The following is a 22,931-nucleotide window of genomic DNA, read 5'->3' on the forward strand; positions in this document are numbered from 1 at the left end:
GCTGAGTTCTAAACCTTTCTTTTTTTTTGAGACGGAGTTTCGCTCTTGTTACCCAGGTTGGAGTGCAATGGCGCGATCTCGGCTCACCGCAACCTCCGCCCCCTGGGTTCAGGCAATTCTCCTGCCTCAGCCTCCTGAGTAGCTGGGATTACAGGCACGCGCCACCATGCCCAGCTAATTTTTTGTAATTTTTAGTAGAGACGGGGTTTCACCATGTTGACCAGGATGGTCTCGATCTCTTGACCTCGTGATCCACCCGCCTCGGCCTCCCAAAGTGCTGGGATTACAGGCTTGAGCCACCGCGCCCGGCCCTAAACCTTTCTTAAGCCTATGGGGTGGAATATACAGTTTTGTTGTTTTGGACTCCTTTGCATGCTGATTTGAATCTGCTTGTTTGATTGGCACAGGTATATAGACCCCTGGCATATGTGAGGAAGGAAAAAGTTAAGAGGGCTAGGAAATTCATCCAGATAGCAAAATTCATTTCTGCTATTTATGGTTAATGTACCCTGTTCTTTTTATTTTTTATTTTTAGAGACAGAGTCTTGCTCTGTTGCCCAAGCTGGAGTGTAGCGGTGCGGATGCAGCTCACCGCAGCCTCCACCTCCTGGGCTCCAGCCATCCTTCCATCTCAGCCTCCCAAGTAGCTGAGACTACAAGCAATTGCCACCACCCCTGTCTAATTTTTAAACTTTATGAGGATATGGGTCTCATTTTGTTGCCTAGGCTGGTCTCCAACTCCTTTGCTCAAGTGATCCTCCTGCCTCAGCCTCCCAAAACATTGGTTTTATAGGCATGAACCACCACACCCAGCCTTCTTGTGCCGTATTCTAATTAACTGTGATTTGCTAATGCAGTTCTGAGTCTATGGGAAGTAGCTGGCCTAACATTTCATTTAAAAAACAGAAGTTTTTAGTTCTGCTGAATGTTCTTAGTAAAGTCAGGGAATATCTATGGTGGAAAAAGTAAGAGGACCTCAAAACCCACATGCCAGAATGATCTAGGCACTATTTTTTCCTTTGATAGTAAATTGTTAGAATGGGATATTACCTACAGCAATTCTAGAGAAGGCTATAGAAAGACAAAAATTAGTGAAGAAAAACAGTCTAACATTTTAGAAACGCCTTTTATTCACATAGGAGATATTTAGGAGATGCTAAGTGCTGGATGCCCATGGATGCTTAGATGAAAGGATACTGTCTCAGAGCCCTCATTTAATCCAGTGGACAAACAGACCCAAATAGATGATGATCATGCACTGCAGTGAGACACGCTGCAGTTACAGGGTGTAATGGGAACATAAGTATTAATAGAAAGAGCCTCTGCATTGGCCTAGCGAATCGGTGCAGGCTCCCCAAAGGCAGGAGACCTGAAGGGAATTCAGGAGTGCTGTGTAGACAGCAGAGAAGGAAGCTTTTTCAGACCGAAGAAATTCCATGTGCAAAACCTCAAAGGGTTGCTTTTTTTTGTTTTGCTTTTTATTTTTGAAATATGATACAAAAAAGTGCAAAAAATAAGAAGGTAGAGCTTAATGAATTGCCACAGTGTGATGCCTGTGTAGCCACCACCCAGGTCAAGAAATAGGACATTGCCAGCAGCCCAGAAGTTCCCTTCCTCCCTCTGCTATACAGTAATCACTCTCTTTCCCACCAAAGGGAGCCATGCTCCTGAATTTGTGGGATCTACTAAAGTTTCAGCTTGCCTGTTTTTCAACTTCATATAAATGGAAGCAGACAATATATCATATTTTGTGTCGGCTTCTTTGTGCAGTGTTATGTTATTGAATGCTATTCACATTGTTGCATATAGTGCTGGCTCATTTTCTTTTCTTTTTTAAATTATAAATAGAGTGAGGGGTCTCACTCTGTTGACCAGGCTTGTCTCAAACTCCTGGCCTCAAGTGATCCTCCCGTCTCAGCCTCCCAAATTGCTGCAATTACAGGCATGAGTCATGTGCCTGGCTGAGGTTCGTTTTCATTGTTGTTTATTTTCTGTTGTATGAATATACCACACTTTATTTATTGGTGGCCATCTGAGTGGCTTTCCGGTTTGGACCTGTATAAAATTGCTTCCCCAGATGTTCCTTGATCCATCCATCTCTTGATGTACATGTGCATATATTTCTATAATTTATGGACTTAGGAGTGGAAGCATGATTCTTTCCAAGTTGGAGAACTACTACTTTGTTTCATTATCCAGTAATGCCAGGGATTACAACTTCTATTTCTTCCTGCTGTTATTGTTTCTAGATTTGCATGATCATTAGCTGTGACTATTTTGACATTCTTAGGTTCCTCTCCCTACTGGTTTCTCAATTCCTTTTAAAATATCACCCTTGATTTCATAGAGGAATTATAGTTGTGATCTTTTGCCAGCGTTCCTTTGCATAGACATTATCTCCCAATGTACATAAACACATAGGCCTTTGAAGATAATGTTCTGGGGCATTGAAATTTTCCCTCAAGTGGAGGAGGGAAGTAGGAGTGTTTTGGAGATAATGTCAGTAGGAGAGAAAGAACATTGTTTCATAGTTGCTGAGGCAGATCTGGTAAAGAAAGGAAGCCTCTGATATCCTTCCTCTCTTTTCTTCTCTCCAATAGGAGATAATACATTGAGACATTCTTTATTTGATTCTTTCTGCTATATCAAGGGATATAAATAAAACTACAAAGCACTGTTGTCCCAGGAGTAGCTAATCCGTACAGAGGCGGCTGTGGAATTCGTAAGGGTGTAGGCATGCTTTGGTTAGCTTTTATCTGTGAATATCCAGCCATCTGTCAGACTCAGATTATAATTGTTATTTTATTTCTAGAATAGGAAGTTGACATTTTTCTTTTCATGTTTTAAACCAGAAGTTCTAAAGCAAATTTTCTGGGTTTAAAAAATCATCCCTTTGCTTTGATTGCTTTTGGTCACAAGTTTGAGCACGTCTCTCAGATATTTAGTATCAGAAATAATGGTGTTTTCAGGCCAGGTGCAGTGGCTCAGCCTGTAATCCCAACACTTTGGGAGGCTGAGGTGGTCAGATTACCAGAGATCATGAGTTCAAGACCAGCCTGGCCACCATGGTGAAACCCTGTCTCTACTAAAAGTTAAATATACAAAAATTAGCTGGGCCTGGTGGTGGGCACCTGTAATCCCAGCTGCTTAGGAGACTGAGGCAGGAGAATCGCTTACACCTGGGAGGTGGAGGTTGCAGTGAGCCAAGATCGCACCATTGTACTCTAGCCTGGGCAACAGGAGTGAGACTCCATCTCAAAAAAAAGAAAAAAAAAAAAAAAAGAGAAATAATGGTGTTTTAAAAATTTAAAATCTGTTGGATAGTGATTCTACAGCTTTGATTTAATTTAGGAATGTTAAGAAATCTCTCAGTTTGCAAGGAGTTTTTAAAGTGGAGACTTTTTAAACTTTTGAAGGAGACACCCAGGGTGTACCTTAGATCAATTATGTCAGGAAGAAGGATAAGACCCCCAGGCTATTGAAGGTTGATGATTACTACGCTAACCTCTAGTCTCTGATTTAGGGGTTTTCAAATCATGGTGCCCTGACCTGCAGTATTAACATAAGTTGGTAACCCATTAGAAATGCAGATTCTCTGGTCCTACCTCAGACACTGAGAGAGTAAGGCCAGCAATTGAATTCAGCACACCCTTCCCTTCTCCTGTTGATCCGGATGCATACTGAAGTTTGAGAACCACTGCCCAAACTCAGTGGCTTTCAAGCATAACTGCACATTCAAGTCACCTGGGAACTTTAAAAACATAGTGAGACCCTGTCTCCAAAAAATGAAAATAAATTATTATTTTTTTCTTTTTTATTTATTATGTAAAAAAAAATACAAATGTGGGACCCAACCTTTTGCTGTTATTAATATGATTCCCTTTATCTGAGATGGCATCTGAGCATTGATATCTTTTCAAACTCCCTGGGTAATTCTATCATGCAGTTAGATTTTTGAGAACATTGTATTAATAGAAAGGATAGTTTCAAAGAGAGCAGGTGATAATCATTTTAAAAGAAAGAAAATAGCCAGGGGTGGTGGCTCACGCCTGTAATCCCCATACTTTAGGAGCCTGAGGTGGGCGAATCATGAGGTCAAGAGACTGAGACCATCCTGGTCAACATGGTGAAACCACGTCTCTACTAAAAATACAAAAATTTGCTGGGCATGGTGGTGCGTGCCTGTAGTCTCAGCCACTTGGGAGGCTGAGGCAGGAGAATGGCTTGAACCTGGGAGGCAGATGTCTCAGTTAGCTGAGATCACGTCACTGCATTCCAGCCTGATGACAGAGACTATATTTCAAAAAAAAAAAAAAGAGAGAGAAAGAAAATAAATGGATTTATGGCCCAATGATATGTGTGATATGGATGTGTGTTGAGGAAGTAAGTCAATGATTAATTGAAATTGTAGTAATCTGTGTTGCTCCTGTTACAAAGCTGGACAAACAAGTATTTAAAAACTAGGTGTATTTCCTTCTATGATGTCACTTCAGTCAAGGTTTGGAATTGTAGACTTATATGGAAAAAACATTAGAGATGGACAAGAATGAAATATGAGAATTAAACAGCACTCTGTAATAACATCTTTATCAGGGATTTTGTGAATACCATGACAAATAATCAAATGCACATGTTCTTTTTCCTTCTAGGCAAGCTTGGGCTTTAGTTGGTGTCATTGATGGTGGAAGCACTTCTTGCAACGAATCTGTGAGAAACTATGAAAATCATAGCAGTGGTGGGAAGGCTCTTGCCCAGAGAGAATTTTACACCGTGGATGGCCAGAAGTTCTCTGTGACAGCTTATAGTGAATGGATTGAAGGTAGGCAAGTACAGATTATACTCTTGTGAGACACTGATAAGTATTATGACAGATTATTTTTTTTAAGAATAGTATTTTGTTCAGATAACCGTCACCTGGTTAGATTTCTCAACTAGTTGAAGTTGAAACTTACAGTTTTCCTACTGTACTTAACCTTTTAGAACAAAATCCAGTAATCTTTTAGAACAGAGGTGTCCAATCTTTCGGGTTCCTTGGGCCATGCTAGAAGAAGAATTATCTTGGGCCACACACCAAATATAGTAACACTAATGATAGCTGATGAACAGTCTTCTGGGCTTGGGGTGAAGAGATGATCTATTAGGGACGAGGAAGCTGGAGCAAAGCCCCAGCTTTCTGCCTCCAAGATGACTGCTGTTTCTTTGCCTCTGCCAAAAAGCATAGATGGTGGGTAAGAAGCATTTCTTAGCAGGAATTTTATCCTGTAAGAGGATTTCGGGGAGTTTAGTGGTACTGCCTCCAGTAATATTCTAGACGGGATAATTACTGACAGATTGCTAGTCAGTGTTTCCCATGTAGGAAATGTTATTTTCATTTCCATATTAGTGATAACTCCTCATTTCTGAAACAGTACGATCTAGCTATCTCTCATAAGATATTGTTCATGTCTCATGTTCTCAGTGACTATTTCTAGAAGAGATGGAAAGTTTTCTTCAGGAATCAGAGAATCTTTTATGCTTTCCATTCGGTATTGCTAATAGGAGATAATCTTAGACAGGAAAGAAAAAATGAGTTACTGAGTAATACAAATCTTTCCCATCTAACCTTCTGGCTTAAAAAAAGTTTAACAGAAAGAAACAAATTCTAGTGATCTTTCGAGTCAAAATTTATTTGTCTAGGAGTTATCTTTTTTTAAAGCATTATTGAATTTTTTATTTTTTTTTATTTTTGAGATGGAGTCTTGCTCTGTTGCTCAGGCTGGAGTGCAGTGGAGCAATCTTGGCTCAATGCACTCTGCCTCCTGATTTCAAGCAATTCTCCTGCCTCAGCTTCCCAAGTAGCTGGGATTACAGGTGGGCGCCACCATGCTTAGCTAGTTTTTTAAAATTTCTGTTATAGATAGAGTTTCATTCACCATGTTGGCCAGGCTGGTCTCCAACTCCTGACCTGAAGTGGTACATCCACTTCAGCTTCCCAAAGTGCTGTGATTATAGGCATGGATGCATTACTGAAATTTTATCTGAACAAAAGAAAGTTTCTTTTTTTTTTTTTTTCCTTTTTGTGGAGAATGGGATCTTGCTATGTTGCCCAGGCAGGTCTCAAACTCCTGGGCTCAAGCTATCTTCCCGCCTCTGCCTCCCTAAGATTTAGGATTATAGTGAGCCACAGTGCCCAGCGAGAATGTTTCTTAATTGCTGTTAGGGAAATTTATTTTTTTGGTAAAAATGTGAAATTTGGGGTAGGGGTTGTTTTTGCCTCTGTGAGTTTTTTATCTTTGTTCTTAATATGCTTGTTTTGATTCTTGAAAAGTATAATACAGAGGCTTTGGAAGAAGCTGGGCTCTGGAATCAGATTAGTTTTAAATTTGGGGCTCCACCATATTTAGCTGTTATTCAAACTCCCTGATCTTTGGTTTTTTCATCTCTAATAAATGTAATGGCTCCTGTCTCTCACAGGATGTTTTGATGAAAGTTTATTATGCATGTGAGGTCCCAACAACTATTAGCTATCATTTTTATTGTTAGAGTTACTATTATTAATATTATTTGTATAAAATCTTATAGGCTTTAATATCTGGATACAAGAAACATATTCAGAAAACATTTTAGATTTGTCAGGTACTTTCTTTGTGTGCTTTATAGAAATAGAAAAGCAGGATAGATTAGAGTACAAAAACAGAATCCAAGACTTGCCCAGGTTGAGTTTGATCTGGATAGTTGGAAGAGCTGGGTCCAGTGCTCATGCCTACAATCTCAGAGCTTTGGGAGCCTGAAGTGGGAGGATCACTTAAGATTAGGATGGGGCAGCATGGTGAGACCATGTCTTTACATTTTTTTTAAACACTGTAAGAATTTACGTATTGCTGCTTGTTCCTTGCTTTAAATTTCCCCACGTTTAATTCTCCAAAGTAAAAGTGTTCTGTCACTTTTCTTCTCTTTTTTTTTTTGAGACAGAGTCTTGCTCTGTCACCCAGGCTGGGGTTCAAGTGATTCTCCTGCTTCAGCCCCCTGAGTAGCTGGGACTACAGGCATGTGTCACCATGCCCAGCTAATTTTTGTATTTTTAGTAGAGACAGGGTTTCACCATGTTGGCCAGGCTGGTCTTGAACGCCTGACTTCAGGTGATGTGCCCACCTTGGCCTCCCAAAGTGCTGAGGTTACAGGCTTTTTTTTCTTTTCTTTTTTGAGAAAGGTCTCACTGTTCTCTTCCAGGCTGGAGTGCAGTACAGTCACAACTCACTGTAGCCTTGACCTCCTGGGCTTAAGCAATCTTTCCACCTCAGCCTTCCTACGTCAGGGTAGCATCCTGTTAATTAGAAGGATGACAGAAAAGTACAGATATTTATTCAACAGCTGTCTTTTGAAATGTCATGTTTTCTTTCTCTATCAGTGCTATGAAGTAGTTCCCATCTATTTCATAGACATTTCCATTAAATCAGCTATTGGTTTATAACAGATTATATCATGAATGTTAAGAAGCAGAAAGCATTTCTATACCAGATAGCACGTAAAAGAAGCCAAGTTACGAAGTTGGATTAGATTTTCAGTTCTTGTCTGCTTAATTGGGACCTAACTTTAACTTTCAAAGGAGACATTAGGAAAGATCAGTAATGAGTAGTCATTAGATTACATAATTTACATCATCCTGGGAAAGGAGCTCAGTTGGACAGGGATACCACCAGGTGACCTCAGGTCACATTGCAGGTCATATTTGTCATACTCATCCATTCAGCAGACATCGTGGATCCACAAACAAGACAGAGTAGTGCATATGTAAATAATGTACTCTGCTACCTTCACTGATGCAAATTCCAAGGAGGTGAGCGGTGCTGCCATTGGGAAGGTATGAACAATACCAGGCAATACACCGAGAGAATACTGGAGACAGAGAGACTGCTTCCAACAAAGATGGAAAGTCCTTAAAAAATCACCTGAACTTCATAGAAGGACAGTATGTGGGTTGGTCAAGAAGAATGGACATTTTAGAGGAAGAATAAAGCATGAGCAAAGGCACAGAGATGAAGGGTTTTCGGAGACAGAATTTTGTGTTGTTTTTAGAGATGATCTTGCTCTGTTGCCTAGGCTGGAGTGCAGTGGTACAGTCATGGCTCACTGCAGCTTTAAACTCCTGTGCTGTGATCGTCCCACCTCAGACTCCCAAGTAGCTGGAAACACAAGTGTGTGCCACCACGCCCAGTTACTTTTAAAATTTTTTGTAGAGATGGGGTCTCACTCTGTGGCTCAGGCTGGTCTTGAACTCCTGGGCTTAAGTCATCCGCTGGCCTTGGCCTCCCAAAGTGTTGGGATTACAGGTGTGAGGCACCATGCCCAGCCACAAATTGTTATTTTACGTATTTACTTATTTTTGAGAGAGGGTCTTGCTCTATCTTGTAGGCTGGAATGCAGTGGTCTGATCACACAGCTCACTGCAGCCTTAACCTTCCTGGCTCAGAGTAGCTGGGGCTATAGGCACACCCCACCAGTGCCCGGCCAGTTTTTTTTTATGTTGCCCAAGCTGGTCTTGAACTGCCGAGCTCAGGTGATCCTCCTGCCTTGACTTGGCCTCCTGAAGTGCTGGGATTACAGGTGTGAACCACCACGCCTGGCCCACAAATTCTTAAATATTAAGATTGTTAGTATGCTAATGCCCTATCTATTTTTCTGTGCTTGGATCAAATTGAAGCACTGGGTATTTATTACAGGCCTATCCTCTGCTTGACAACTTATGCTGGAATATATGTACTTGTCACATATCAGGATGGTTTGGGGTCACTGTAACTGTTGTAGCACTGAGTTGAAATACAGTGAGAGATTTTGGGATCAAGAGCTTTCTTCAGACTTATAAAATAATAGTTTACTAAGGTGACATCTTGTGTTCCTTCATGGCTAGCGGTACATGGAGCACTCTTTTCTTGAGGGCAGAGATCCCTCCGTTTTCATACTTTTATTATTTATACCTGTAGAGTGACTGATATATGGTAGCATGAGTAAAAATTTGCCGAATTGTATGTGGTTACCTTAACTTTTGATTTGCGAATCACTGTGAGGGTTGATTTTAGAGGAAAAAAATGTACTGTTAATGCATCACTCTCTTTCTTTTTTTGGTTTAGGTGTTGCTCTTTCAGGTTTCCGGGTAGAGGCTGTAGATGGAGTGAAGTTAAATTTGCTAGACGATGTTAGTAGCTGGAAACCTGGAGACCAGATTGTGGTCGCAAGCACAGACTATTCCATGTACCAAGCAGAGGAGTTCACTCTTCTTCCCTGTTTCGAATGCAGCCGTTTTCAGGTCAAAGTTAAAGGTATTAAACTCTTCAGAGTACTACTTGGGAAACACACTATTTTTTTGGGATTTAATTCCTGGGATCTTGTTTCCTCTCAGTCACTACCATCATCACCACCCTCACCAACACCACCGTTATCAGTATTTAAGGTCATACCGGTGGAGTGCATTGAAAACTAGATTCTAGGGAATATTAGATAAAAATAGCTATTGAGCAATATTCTTGCTGCTAATGATGCATATTGTTTCAATTTCTTTGTATATATTAAAAAAGAGAGATGTAAACTAGATACATTGATTTTTCCAAGGTCTTTTCCATTATTTTAAGTTCTGGGGTACATGTGCATAATGTGTAGGTTTGTCACATAGAGAAACGTGTGTCATGGTGGTTTGCTGCATATCAACTTATCACCTAAGTGTTAAGCGCAGCATGCATTAGCTATTTTTCCTGATGCTCTTCCTTCCGCCACCCCCCTCCATTTTCTTTTGTATTAGTTTTCTATTATCAGATAATAGTAAACGCAATGATGAACTAGATCCATTTATTAATAGAAGTCTTTCTTAATTAAAAGAAATCTTATGGTTTTCAAGTGCCTATTGGATGAGCAAAAAAAAAAAACCTCACTAATATTTAAAATGGAATTAATATGTATCAATAGGTATTTCCATAAGACTGCATTTTTTGGCTGGGCACTGTGGCTCACACCTGTAATCCCAGCACTTTGGGAGGTTGAGGTGGGTGGATTACTTTAGGTCAGGCATTTGAGACCAGTCTGGCCCATATGGTGAAACTCCGTCTCTACTAAAAATACAAAAAAACTTAGCAGGGCGTGGTGGCACATGCCTGTAATCCCAGCTACTGGGGAGTCTGAGGCAGGAGAATCACTTGAACCCAGGAAGCCAAGGTTGCAATAAGCTGAGATCATGCCAGTGCGCTCCAGCCTGGGTGGCAGAGCCAGACTCTGCCTCAAAAAAAAAAAATTACTACACAAAGAAATTCTTACTATAAGTTGCGTATCAAAACAGTGCCTGACTCTTACCAGGCATTCATTTTGAGCCTGGTACTTGGCACAGTCCCTTTGTACATTGCTTCATTTATGGGATTCATTATGCATTTCACTCATTCTGTTGCTTTTCCTCTGAACTCAAGATTATACATATATGGTATAAAAAATGAGTTTACAGTAACTGTTCAGTAAGTGCTTATTTAGTTTTTCAGTAATTTAAAGTAATAGGTAGAGCTTTGACATTTAAGGAAAAAATTTCTGCTTTGGAAAAAAAAACAGTGATTGGCTTACTTGGCCCTTTTTCCCTGTGCTTCATTCAACATTGGACTTTTCCTTCTTGATAATACAGGGCATAAACAAAATAAGAACACCACCACCAACAAAAAACCCCCAAAACCATGGTGCCATCTGGCATTAATTTTTTTGGGAAATTCCAACTCTTATTAACAAGTCTACATGATGAGTCTTCATGAACTCTCCTCCCATGATTTATGTGCATTTTTCCTTCCTGAGTTTGTATAATAAGATCATCAGAGAAAAGCTCATTATTAAAGTGCTTCTACACTTCCAGTAACTGTGAGAATTTAAAAGAATGCATAATAATACTGAAATAAAGAGAAATGGGAAAGAAAAGAGGATAGTTTCTCTATTGTTAATGTCCAGTTGCAGATTACTTTAGCTTTCAGGTAAAAGCATAAACAGTTCGACGCCCTGATATTAATATCTGCACGCCATTTGTTTTATGGACTTACCATGCATTTGGTTCTTCCTATGCCCTAGGGGAGGAGACTAAAAAGAGCATATGGATGGAAACTGGAGAGAAAGATTATGGACCATTAGGCAGATTCCAGATTATTAGTGCTGTTGAAGGGAGGATTGAGCTGCTTCAGGAAGGAACAAGCTCTCTGTCAGTGTGTGGGTTTGAGAATTGGCAGGACAGTTAGTAGTGAGAGTTCAGGCAGTAGGTAGGAACTGGACTAGATAATCTTTAAAATCACTGTGTCCTGGGATTCTGATTCTGAGGTGTGAGAGAATGGGAGCTGACGATAAGTTGTCAGTATCATCTTGGGGTTATGGAATGAAGAGAATGTCTTTTTGAAGTGAGTTTCATGTTTTCTTTGTTCTAACATTCTTTCTTCCCTTGACCATGTCAACCAGAAACCCCTCAGTTCCTGCACATGGGTGAGATCATAGACGGTGTGGACATGAGAGCTGAGGTTGGAATTCTTACCCGGAATGTTGTGATCCAGGGAGAAGTGGAGGACTCCTGCTATGCAGAAAATCAGTGCCAAGTTTTTGATTATGATACCTTTGGGGGACACGTTATGGTAGGCAAAAGGATTTGATGATTTCTTTGAAATCCTGGTTGCTAAATACATGTTTGAAGAAAATGTCAAGTTTTGGAATGAGATATAAATGGATATTAGAAGCAAATCATGTTTTGTTTCTCAAATGACAATGAGGAGGTTTTAGATGATTAAAATAGACTGTTATGACTTCATTTAGTTGACCTGGACCTCTAGTTAAACTATTTAACTGTTCCATGGAGAGTCAAATCAGTATATTGGGAAGAACCAATTACAGAGACAAAAAACCACGAAGGTTGGTATCCATGCATGCAATTTCTGAAAGCATCAGTTACTTTTTTTTAAAGAAAACATAGTATTACCAAAGGGTTAGCAATACTAGCAAGCACATGCAAAATATGTTTCTGTAAAATATTTTTTGTATGCAAATTTTTGTTCTGGAAAAACGAGTAGTTACTATATACTAGGCAGTGTTCTATCAATATATACTAATCTGTTGGACTTCTGGGCTGCATTTTGGCTACATGTATTGTTAAATCACTTTTTGTGCATTGAGTAGGCTGTGGCTGTAAGCAGCATTTCTGTTACAAGGATTTTTTTTTTTTTTTTTTTTGAGATAGAGTCTCACTCTCATCCAGGATGGAGTACAGTGGATGATCACGACTGATTATGCCTCGATATCCTGGGATCAAGTGATCCTCCCACCTCAGCCCTGCCGAGTAGCTGGGACTACTGGTGTACACTACCACACCTGACTTATTTTTGTGTTTTTTTTTTTTTTTTGAGACAAGGTTTTGCCATGTTGCCCAGTCTGGTATTGAATTCCTGGGCTCAAGCAATCTGCCCATCTTGCCCTTCCAAAGTGCTAGCATTACAGGTGTGAGCCACTGTATGCAGCCTATTACAAGGATTTGAAATGTTGATCAGTGTTATTCATTTGTTTTTAGTACTGTCATTGAAAATCTAGTGTTTAAAAATATTGAGAGTGCTCAAACTTTGGATCACAGAAGAATTTTTAAAAATAACTTAAGCCAACAATATTATGTGCTAACTAAAACACTGGGGAGGATTTAGAAATAAATATTTATCAGACTCTGATGGAGGATATCTAAATGAGGAAGATGAGATTGGGAATGACTAAAATATTTGAACAAATAAAGGAAAGCTGCAATAATGATCTCTGCGAAAGTATTTTGATTTGTTCAAATATTTTGGTCCTAATTGAAGGCATTTGCTAAAGTATTAACTGGGAATCCAGGAAACAGGATGCAAAAGAAAATCAAATGTTTTAATACATATTCTCTTTTGGATGTTTTCTGTTGAAACAATTTTTTTTTTTTTTTTTTGCTAGTTCCCTATTCTGAAAAGTATGAGTTTGATTTTAGTACCTTGACTTGCAGATAAAGAAAAATTTTACTTCAGTCCATCTTTCTTATGTGGAATTGAAGCACATGGGTCAGCAGCAGCTGGGGCGGTATCCTGTTCATTTTCACCTGTGTGGAGATGTGGATTATAAAGGAGGATACAGGCACACAACATTTGTGGATGGCCTGTCTATTCATCATAGCTTCTCAAGGTGCATCAGTGTGCATGGGACAAATGGCTTGCTAGTAAGTAGCCTCACATTAGTCAACCCATATTATTGAAATAGCTAACTCTTTAATTCTCATGACTTCTCAGTTTTGTAAAAGTAAACTCTTTCACCACACACCTTGCTCTATCCTGCCTTTTCTGAGCATTGCACGATTTTTCTGTCTGAAGGAAGCCTACCTTTTCAACCACCCAGAGTGTCCTCTTTTAAATTTAATTCAATTTTATATTTTGTGTTTTATTATTTATTTATTTACAGTTTATTTTTATTTTTTGCCCCTGTGGAACCCAAGCAGATTGTCCCCTTCAGAGATAAATTAAGCCTGACATGTCACTTTGCCCATTCTGCTAAAGTTCAGACCTCTTTTTCAATTTGCACTGAATGTGCTACACTGGATAGCACTTGTCACTTAAATCACAATCAGTTTTGTTACCAATGACATTAATATACTTTTATTTCTGCAGATAAAAGACACCATTGGATTTGACACACTAGGTCATTGTTTCTTCTTGGAAGATGGTATTGAACAGAGAAATACTTTGTTCCACAATCTGGGACTCCTCACCAAGCCAGGCACTCTCCTGCCCACTGATAGGAACAACTCCATGTGTACCACCATGCGAGACAAAGTGTTTGGAAATTATATCCCTGTGCCTGCTACTGACTGTATGTGAGTAATTGGCAGAGAGAAAAACCCATGCATCAAGGCCTTTGACTTTTGGGGCAGAGGTTTTTGGGGGAAGTTTTTAGTGGGCAGGAGTTTTTATGAAGAATGTTTAAATCACCTTGAAAAATGCCTTGCAGGGCTGTTTCGACTTTCTGGATTGCTCATCCCAACAATAATCTGATTAATAATGCAGCTGCAGGATCACAGGTAAGCAATGTTAACGTGACCTCAGATGTTTTAATGTTTTTCTTGTTTATAAATATTCTGGTTTATATGGATATGATGTCATGTGTGCCAGTGTAACCCAAGCATGATGTTGTTTTCTGGTACTACTTGTTTAGCTGAGAGCAGGATAGTTGAGACGGTTCTTCTATTTCTCCTAAATCCTTTGTGCCCATTAGTATCTATGAGTTTAATAAGACAGGCACCAAAGGGGGAAAAGAAGAGTATTTTTGGTGTATCAGGTCCAATCTTTCTGGCATTTAAGTCATATGTGGTCAAGGAATTGATCATTTCAATTTCAGGGTATTGATAAAAATAGGCTTAGGTTGGGCACAGTGGTTCACGCTTGTAATCCCAGCACTTTGAGAGGCTAAGGTGGGTGGATTGCTTGAGTTCAGGAGTTTGAGACCAGCCTGGGCAACATGGCAAAACCCCATCTCCACCAAAAAAAAAAAAAAATAGCCAGGTGTGGTGGTACATGGCTGTCACCCCAGCGGCTTAGGAGGCTGAGTTGGGAGGATACCTGAGCCCAGGAGGTGGAGGCTGCTGTGAGCCAAGATTGTGCCACTCACTGTACTCCAGCCTGGGTGGTAGAGAGAGGCCCTGTGTCAATAAAAATACACACACACACACAAACAACAACAAACCACAAAAAACCTTAGCTTTTTTCTTTTTTTTTAATGAGAATGGATTATCTTGGAGAATACCGTGACAGTTGTCACTCTGATTAGGGGGTACACCCTTTTGTTGAATGTAAGGCTTTATATATACGTGGGAATCTCATTTCTTTGGGAAAGCAGCAAAACTCATATATGTGCCGTGAATTAAGACTCACGAGAATAATTTTTAAGAGAATAAATGATATGTTTTGGATAATAGAAATGTCTCCTGGATAAGTTTGGAGAAATTTGTATTTATTATTGAGAGTTTTAGTATTATTAAAACTTCTAATGTAAAAGCTAAATGATTCTTTTTTCTCCTGAGACAGGGTCTTACTCTTGTCACCCAGGTTGGAGTGCAGTGGTGTAACCTTGGCTTACTGCACCCTCTGCCTCCTGGGCTTAAGCCATCTTCCCACTTCAGCCTTTGAGGAGCTGGTACTACAGGCTCATACCACCACACCTGCTTATTTTTGTATTTTACCCACACATGCACACACATGCGCGCGCGCGCGCACGCGCACACACACACACACACACACAGAGAGAGAGAGACAGACAGACAGACAGACAGACAGATGAGGTTTTGCTGTGTTGCCCAAACTGGTCTCGAACTGCTGGTCTTAAGCTATCCACCTGCCTCAGCCTCCCAAAGTGTTAGGATTATAGGCATGAGCCACCATTCCCATGCTAAATGAATCTTTTAAGATATTATGCTATTGAGATTATAATTGCATTAAAAATCGCAATAAAAATATGAAATTTACAGTGATACCTAAATATTCGTATTTATACATCATGGCTATTTAAAGTTTTTAAAAGAAAATAAATACCTAGCATTGTTTCCTAAGATGAAGTAAAAGATTAGTTGAAGGGAGTATTTGAGATAACAAGAAAAAAGTCATCAGTGGGTGATGGTTTGAACTCATATCTGTCATTTTCCTTAAAAACATAAAATGTAATCTGAAAGTCCCTGTCAACTGAAGATTCTTATTTGACAGGCCAGAGACCCAGACGTTTGATCATTTTAGGTTTTCATTCATTCATTTTTCATCAAATATTTATTGAGCCTGTATGAGGTTTGTGCTCAGAGTTTCTAATTGGAAAGTGAGTTTTTGAGTACAGATGACCAAGAAGTTGATGCACAGCCATCTTCTGATCTATGTGACATTACGAGTCAACACCCAGAACAAAGATTTCTTTTAGCTCTTTTTAGAAGTCAGGGCTTGAAGATTAAAGCAGATTGCCAAGAGTTCATGAAAAATACAAGGTGAGGCTGCCAGCTACCCTTACTGTGTCTCATGTGAGAAAAGAAGAAAGCATTGCATGCATGTTCTTCCTTTTTATTCTGTGAGCTGTTTATTTTCTCTCTAGAAAAACTGTTCCAGTAAAAGCTAATTTGGGCAGGGTTTTTCCTCCCAAAGTAAATCAAACCATTTTTTCATTGTACCTTTCCACTGCCTTTTACAAAGCTCCTTTTACCTGTGTTGACACCACAGTGTTTTAACAGGAAGCAGCTGCTACCCTCTTATCCCGTCCCACTACCATCTCCATTCATTGCATCCTAGGATGGTCCACTCTGCCCTCAGCTTACAGGTTATGGTATGGAGTTTTCTTCTGACCCTCTAGGTCTTACCCGTCCACTTGTCTGTTTTGTGCCCAGAAGAGTTGAGGTAGCAAACATTTTTCAGAGTAGTTTGTTCTATTAAGACCTGTTAATAAAATTTTATCATGGAAAATGTTACACATGGCATTCATTTTGGTGTGTAGGTATATGTCTGCTTTCCATAATTCCTCTCTCGTCTCTCCCCCCATGGACTCTGTTACAGTTAATATAGGTACTTATCACATACATTATATTTTAATTATCTCTATATTTCTTACTAGACTATGAATTATTTGAGAATAATCTTACTGTTCACTTGGCACATAGCAGGCACTAAATAAATGTGTGCTGAATTTGAATTAGTGCTGTCTTTTTACACCATATTATTAAGTTTTAGCAAGCTATTTAATCAAAGTTCCATAAAGTGAAGTTGTTCTTCACATTGGGCTGATTTTTAATTGAGTTGTAAAATAAAGAATTGTCATGGGAATTAAGAACATTTATTTCCATTTTTATGTTTCATTTTGAGTGTCGACAAATTTTAAACTGTTCTGTTCCTATTAAGGTCAGTAATATTGAAATTGAACAGACAGGGCCCAGCCTGAGACAGCATCCTGATTCATACATGTGGTGATTTTTTTTTCCTTTGGCAAAAATTTGCCTTGGGACAGGAAGGGCATTAGACTTGTTTGAAAGAAGTCAGTGAACTCTGCGTGCTGGTGGACAGTCGTTTAATAGGCATGACTCATCTATCGAACAGGTTTGGAGGTAAACAGATAAAAACCATATTGCTTAACGGCTGTGCTGTCCTGGTCACGTGGAAAGCTGACTGGGTTTTAATCCTATGTAACTTTTAACATAGATAATAATGGAAAAGTTTGAAAGTGAATTTTGATACCAGCCAATTATTTCTCTTTTGTCCAATCCTGCAAGCAAAATTAAATTTGCTTTTCCAAAAAAAAAAAAAAAAAATAGTATAACTACTTTGAGATGTGTGTATAACTTTTTATAGTCAAATCTGAACCTGAAATAATGAAAAATTGGGGTGAAAAAGATTAAAGTTGCTTATGAAGCAGTTAGTTTATGAGAGTGTTTCATAGATATCTTTATAAATCAGGGTTTTAATGGGCTTGTCTTTTCATTTGTAGGATGCTGGAATATGGTATTTATTCCACAAGGAACCTACTGGGGAATCCAGTGGATTGCAGCTGTTAGCAAAATCAGAACTCACTCCATTGGGTATATTTTATAACAACAGAGTCCATTCAAATTTTAAGGTAGGTTTCCGAATTTTAACAATTAGTACATATGATAGACAGTGCAAAGGATGAACTATTGTGATTATATTTTAGTCCACTTTGTGCTGCTATAGTAGAATATCACAGACTGGTTAACTTATAATGAACAGAAATTTATTTGGCTCACAGTTTTTAAGGCTAGGAAGTCCAAGATCAAGGGGCCAGCATCTAGTAAGGGTCTTCTTGCTGTGTCATTCATGGCAGAAGGGCAAGGAGAAGGCGAGAGAGCAATAGAACAAATTTGTAGCCTCAAGCTCTTTTATAATCAGCATTAATCCATTTGTGAGGGTGAATCCCTATGACCTAAACACCTCCATTAAGCACCACCTCCCAATACTTTTGCGTTGGGGATTAAGTTTCCAACACATGGTTTTGGGGGGATGTATTCAAACCATAGCAGATAAGAGCTGAGAAATGTCAGTTTTTGATCGAACTTGTCATCAGAGTAAGTAATTTGTGGTGAAAAACAGACACCTAACCCTTCCCTGTTCAGGATGTATATAGAGCATTCCATTTATACATACCTGTTACTCATACAGGTATACACAACACATACATGCACGTGTAACCTAAATAATTACGTAGTGGGTTTGATTTATGTGTCCTCATCCTCTCTCTTGTTTCTTCCCTTGCTTCATATCTTCCTCCCTCTCATCTTCTTTCCAATCTTTAATGTCATTACCTGTTTCTAGGGAGGTACACATTAAATAATATGCTTCTGGAGGTTGATAAGCATAATTCATCTCTTCTTTTGATTCACAGTGGCTGTTAGAGTGTCCTATTAGGCATTTAATACTAATTAAAGAAATAGTGAAATATTGCTTAAGAATAGTTGACCTGATTTAAAATGATACAGATCAAGTAACCTAAAGGCCATTCGGAGTTTCAGTTTTTTCATGAAATTTGACTCATTTAGTGCTCACAAGGCTCTTTGTTTTCATTACGTGTATAATGCCCAAATCCTTTACCCTGATGTGACTCACACCACGGTTCAAGGAATACTTTGTATTTATGATACTCAGAGAACCCTTTAAAAACCTGTGTGTGTTACAGTTTGAAGAGCTTAGACTCACTTGATGAAGAGTTGAGGAAAAAACTATACAGAACTGATTTTTGTGAGCTGAATAGTTAATATTTAATGAAAGTAGCATTTCATAGCAGAAATGCTCAAATTTTCTTAATTGTAAATGTAAATAAAAAGCCAATTATACCATTTTAATTAATTTTTAACATGTAGTAATCGACTCAATAAGAATATTAAATTTAAATAACATGAGTGGATGATTAGGTGTTAATTTGTTAAATTTGGAAATGACTGTCCAGGGCAATACTTCATAGCCAAAGGAGATTGAATTCTTGGAGTACTCAAAAAGAAACATGCCATTTTGGAATAACTCATAAATAGCTACATGCACACACAGGCACACACCCACATGTGCATGCACACACACACACACGCCAGCGCTTATGGCTTCAAATGCTGATGCCTTCCAAATCTGCACTAGTTCAGATTGGTCATGCTTACCCTACGCCTACTGAGTATCCTTTGAATGTCTTATGGACATAAATAAAACATGTTTCAAACTAAAATTCTTATTTTTAGATCCAGACCTATTCCCATATGTCTGTTTCAGTGAACGAAACTACTACTCAGCTTGTGCCCAAATCAGAAATATATGAGCTTTTATTGCTTTCTTTCCCTCACCTCCAGACTTTTATCAATTACAAAATGATATCAGTTCTACCTTGTAAATAAATTGTGCTTTATCTATTTCCCACCATTAGGATGGCCACAAGTCTAGATCAGCTTTATTTCTCTTCTGGATTACTGAAATCATCTCCTACCTTATTTACCTCCTTTTTTTTTTTTTAATCCTCTTTCAATCCATTATCCATTTTATAGCTACAGTGTTTTTTTTCTTTAACTTGTAGTTGGTTATGATGTATTTATTAAATTCCCATTGTTCTGACTTCTATAGCTCATCAATTCCACATGATCGATGTTTGCTCCTCTTTAGCCTTCTCCCTTGTATTTCCTTCCTTCATACAGTTTTGTTTATCTGTCAAGGTTTTTTTTCTTCTTGGCTATTCCATCCTCTCTGTCATCTCCAGACTTTTGTACAAACTATTCCCTTGAGTTCTTTTCTCTGGTTCTTCAGCTCCTTCCTCCCACCCTTTCCTCTGCGCCACCAATCCATTCTTTTGCAGGATTATCTCTCCATCCTTCCTATTTCAGCTTTAAGGTGTCACTTCTTTTAGGAGACATTCCCTGAATCCTTCCGACTCCACCCACAAAAGAGGCCTCCTCCAAATGCCTTTCTCTTCGGCCCAAGCCTCATCTCCTTCCTTTATCATATGCTTATCGTGTTGGATTGTAATGATGTATTTAATTGATAGTGTTTGTGTTAGCAACAACAAGGAACATATTTTTTTCTTGTTAACTAATGTGTAATACTTGCCCCTAACAGTAAGTATTTGTTGAATGACTAATGAGTAAAATTATTTAAAATATCTGGGAAAGTAGCTGCCTTTTTTTTTTTTTAAAGATGGGGTTTCACCATGATGGCCAGGCTGACCTCAGGTGATCCACCCACCTCAGCTTCCCAAAGTGCCAAGATTACAGACATGAGCCACTACGCCTGGCCATTAATATAGTACCTTTGCTATTTATACCCTGCCCCACTTTTTTTGGTAGAAGTGATAAGCTAAATCTGTTTTCATGAGTCATTGTATAAGTTGTTGTAATTTGGGATTCATATTCATTCCAGTCAATTATTTATATTTTTCAGGCTGGCTTATTTATAGACAAAGGTGTCAAAACAACCAACTCTAGTGCTGCTGACCCAAGAGAATACCTCTGTTTGGACAATAGTGCAAGGTAAATCTGGCTCTTTTAAGTCACACTCAAGCTGTACCTTGCCAAAGCAAAACTTTCCAACTGGAGCTCATTTGTGCTCTTTCTCTGGTAACACATTTAAAATGAAGTTTTAAAAGTTCATAAAAGGATTTTTTGAAAAGCATTTATTCTGTTATTCCAGGTCCTATGACTGGGCTTTTATCTTATAGAAATACCAAAGAGGTTGATGTTTTTTTCCTTTTTCATTGCTATGCATAGATGCTAGAGAGAGTTACAGAAAGAGAAAGAGAAAGAAGAAGGGGAGATGTGTTAAAGTTTCCAAATTTGGTGTGGAGTATGATTCATTGAAAAATAAGTTAAACTAAGATGTTTAGTCTAATCTTTGAAAAACCAAACCATATAGAATATATTCTTCGTGGTCAAAATGAACACTGCATTTAATATTTCAAAAGGAAAGATCCCAAATTTGATGAGCAAGCTGGTTCCAGTTTAGTCCTTCGTAGCCTCAAATTTACATCATAGCCAGGCTCTAGGTTACTTTGTTTTGTAATCACAAAACGTGTTAGATATGGATCAACATTTCAGCAGAGTTCTCTTACATGCAATATGTGAGCTAAAATAAATAAAATGTCTCAGATGAAAACAAAATTTTCTGGAAAAGATGGCGACTTAAAGTCATATTCAGTAGAAACTGTGTACATATTATTATTTTCCATACTTCAAGTTGATTGACCAGTTTATGGAGCTGATAGGGTGTTAGACTTAATAGACTTTGTTGATAGACACTTAGGAAAGGAATACCAAGCCTGATTGTTCTTCAGAGAATAAAGTAGGGAGCACACCGTAGGTTGGTGAGCTGACTTCAGGGTGAGGCAGATTCTTGCAATGCTTTATAATAAGACATGAGATCAGAAGAAAACTAGGGAAAATCTAGTTGCTATATTACTCATCAGAATTCCTCAAACAGCAAGTTGAGCCTGAAATATTGTGATGCAATAATCAGATAGCTTTGAGAAACCAGAAACTGTGGGTGTTTTAAAAAGTAAAGTACTGGATACCTAAAAGCTGATCAACAAATGAAGAGAAAAAGTAGAGGAGATATACTTAAGAAGAAAAAAGAGAATATAGATGACAACAAATTATGAACTAGGAAGAGAATATTAGCTGCCAAATAATTCTATCTAGAAGGTTAATGCTGCTTTTTTAGTTTTAAAGAGTTTATTATAATGGGCAGAAGTAATATGATTTATTATAATTGGTAGAAAGTAGTGTGCTTTTTGCTTAGCATTGCCAGAAAAATCCATAAACACAATAGGTTCTCTTCCTGGCCTTAAAAAATTATTTATCTATGTGTATATATTTATGTATAAGTATAATAATGTGTATGTGTGTATGTATATTTGTATAGAGGAATAAATATATTTGAGTTCATTGATGTTTTAATTAGACTTTACAATAAAATAATTTACTCATAGTGGCTTAAGTAGTTCCTTACGAGGTGTATGTATGTGATATGATGAAAATGGTAATCTTTCTTCTCTCCATTATTTATTTCTCTTACTAGTTTATGAATACACATTGACAAGGAATTGGACTCCATTTGGAAGTTGTTATTGAAAATAATTATAGCAGAACAGTAACAAGTGCTTGTGTATATACTGAACTAATGTTTAGAATATGCTCATATATAGTCATGCAATTTAGACATGGCAAAGATGATAAAACTAGCATAAATGAGTAATAAACCAGCTCATCTATTAAACACCAGGCTTAGAGAATCCAAAAGATACTCAGTCTGTTCATCAAAGAGGAAGTTGAGTCAACATTTAATCAGATAAGCCTTTCCCTGTGTCTTCAAGGCATGAAAACTCAGGAATCCCAAGATGGAAAATTGTAACTCAAGAAAGCTCTTGGTTTGAAATTAGGAAATTCATCTAAAAAGTGAAAGGGCATTAAAACCAACTAGTACATTTAAAGCAGAGGACAATTAAGAGAGGGTTGACAAGTGTGCTGAAAACTCATTGATGATAAAAAGACAATTGGGAAAATTAACTATTTTCTATGTGCCAAGTAGGAAGGAAGGAGAAAATAAAGGATATCAAAGCAAGCGGTTAGTTACCGATTATTTTTTTCTCCTTGTACATGCCTGGGAGCTGTGGGGTATTGTTAATGATTTATATTTATAGGAAGTTCAGAAAAGTTGAGATGGTTACAGCAGAGAATCAGATGATGCTTTATAATACTCTTTTTTTTTTTTTTGCTTTCTTTTAGAACAATGTGTCTTCTTTCCAGAACTCTTCCAACTGCTTAGTATTATGTAGTGACTGCAAAGCTGTTTGGCAGAAACTACAATGCCAGAGAGTAGACGTTGGCTTAGAGTCAGACTTTTTACCTCTTAAGTCAGAGCTAGTTAGGGTAAGGGGACTTGGGTCATATAGTC

The 22,931-nt window shown here is 38.3% G+C and overlaps 1 protein-coding gene across 4 annotated transcripts in view; it reads left to right on the plus strand.

The window, feature by feature from the left end:
- CEMIP2 (cell migration inducing hyaluronidase 2) overlaps positions 1–22,931 on the plus strand; it is an 82,560-nt gene that overhangs the window by 24,826 nt on the left and 34,803 nt on the right. For all 4 annotated transcript variants that reach the window (XM_017973081.4, XM_078366632.1, XM_002742857.6 and 1 more), the window contains 8 exons: positions 4,650–4,819; positions 9,108–9,296; positions 11,443–11,612; positions 12,992–13,201; positions 13,647–13,852; positions 13,987–14,056; positions 17,485–17,613; positions 20,424–20,512. In XM_017973081.4, coding sequence (XP_017828570.3) covers positions 4,650–4,819; positions 9,108–9,296; positions 11,443–11,612; positions 12,992–13,201; positions 13,647–13,852; positions 13,987–14,056; positions 17,485–17,613; positions 20,424–20,512 — 1,233 coding nt within the window. The remainder of the gene's footprint in view (positions 1–4,649; positions 4,820–9,107; positions 9,297–11,442; positions 11,613–12,991; positions 13,202–13,646; positions 13,853–13,986; positions 14,057–17,484; positions 17,614–20,423; positions 20,513–22,931) is intronic.

The sequence above is a fragment of the Callithrix jacchus genome, chromosome 1 (genome assembly GCF_049354715.1).
Source record: "Callithrix jacchus isolate 240 chromosome 1, calJac240_pri, whole genome shotgun sequence".
In the NCBI taxonomy this organism is placed as follows: domain Eukaryota; kingdom Metazoa; phylum Chordata; class Mammalia; order Primates; family Cebidae; genus Callithrix; species Callithrix jacchus.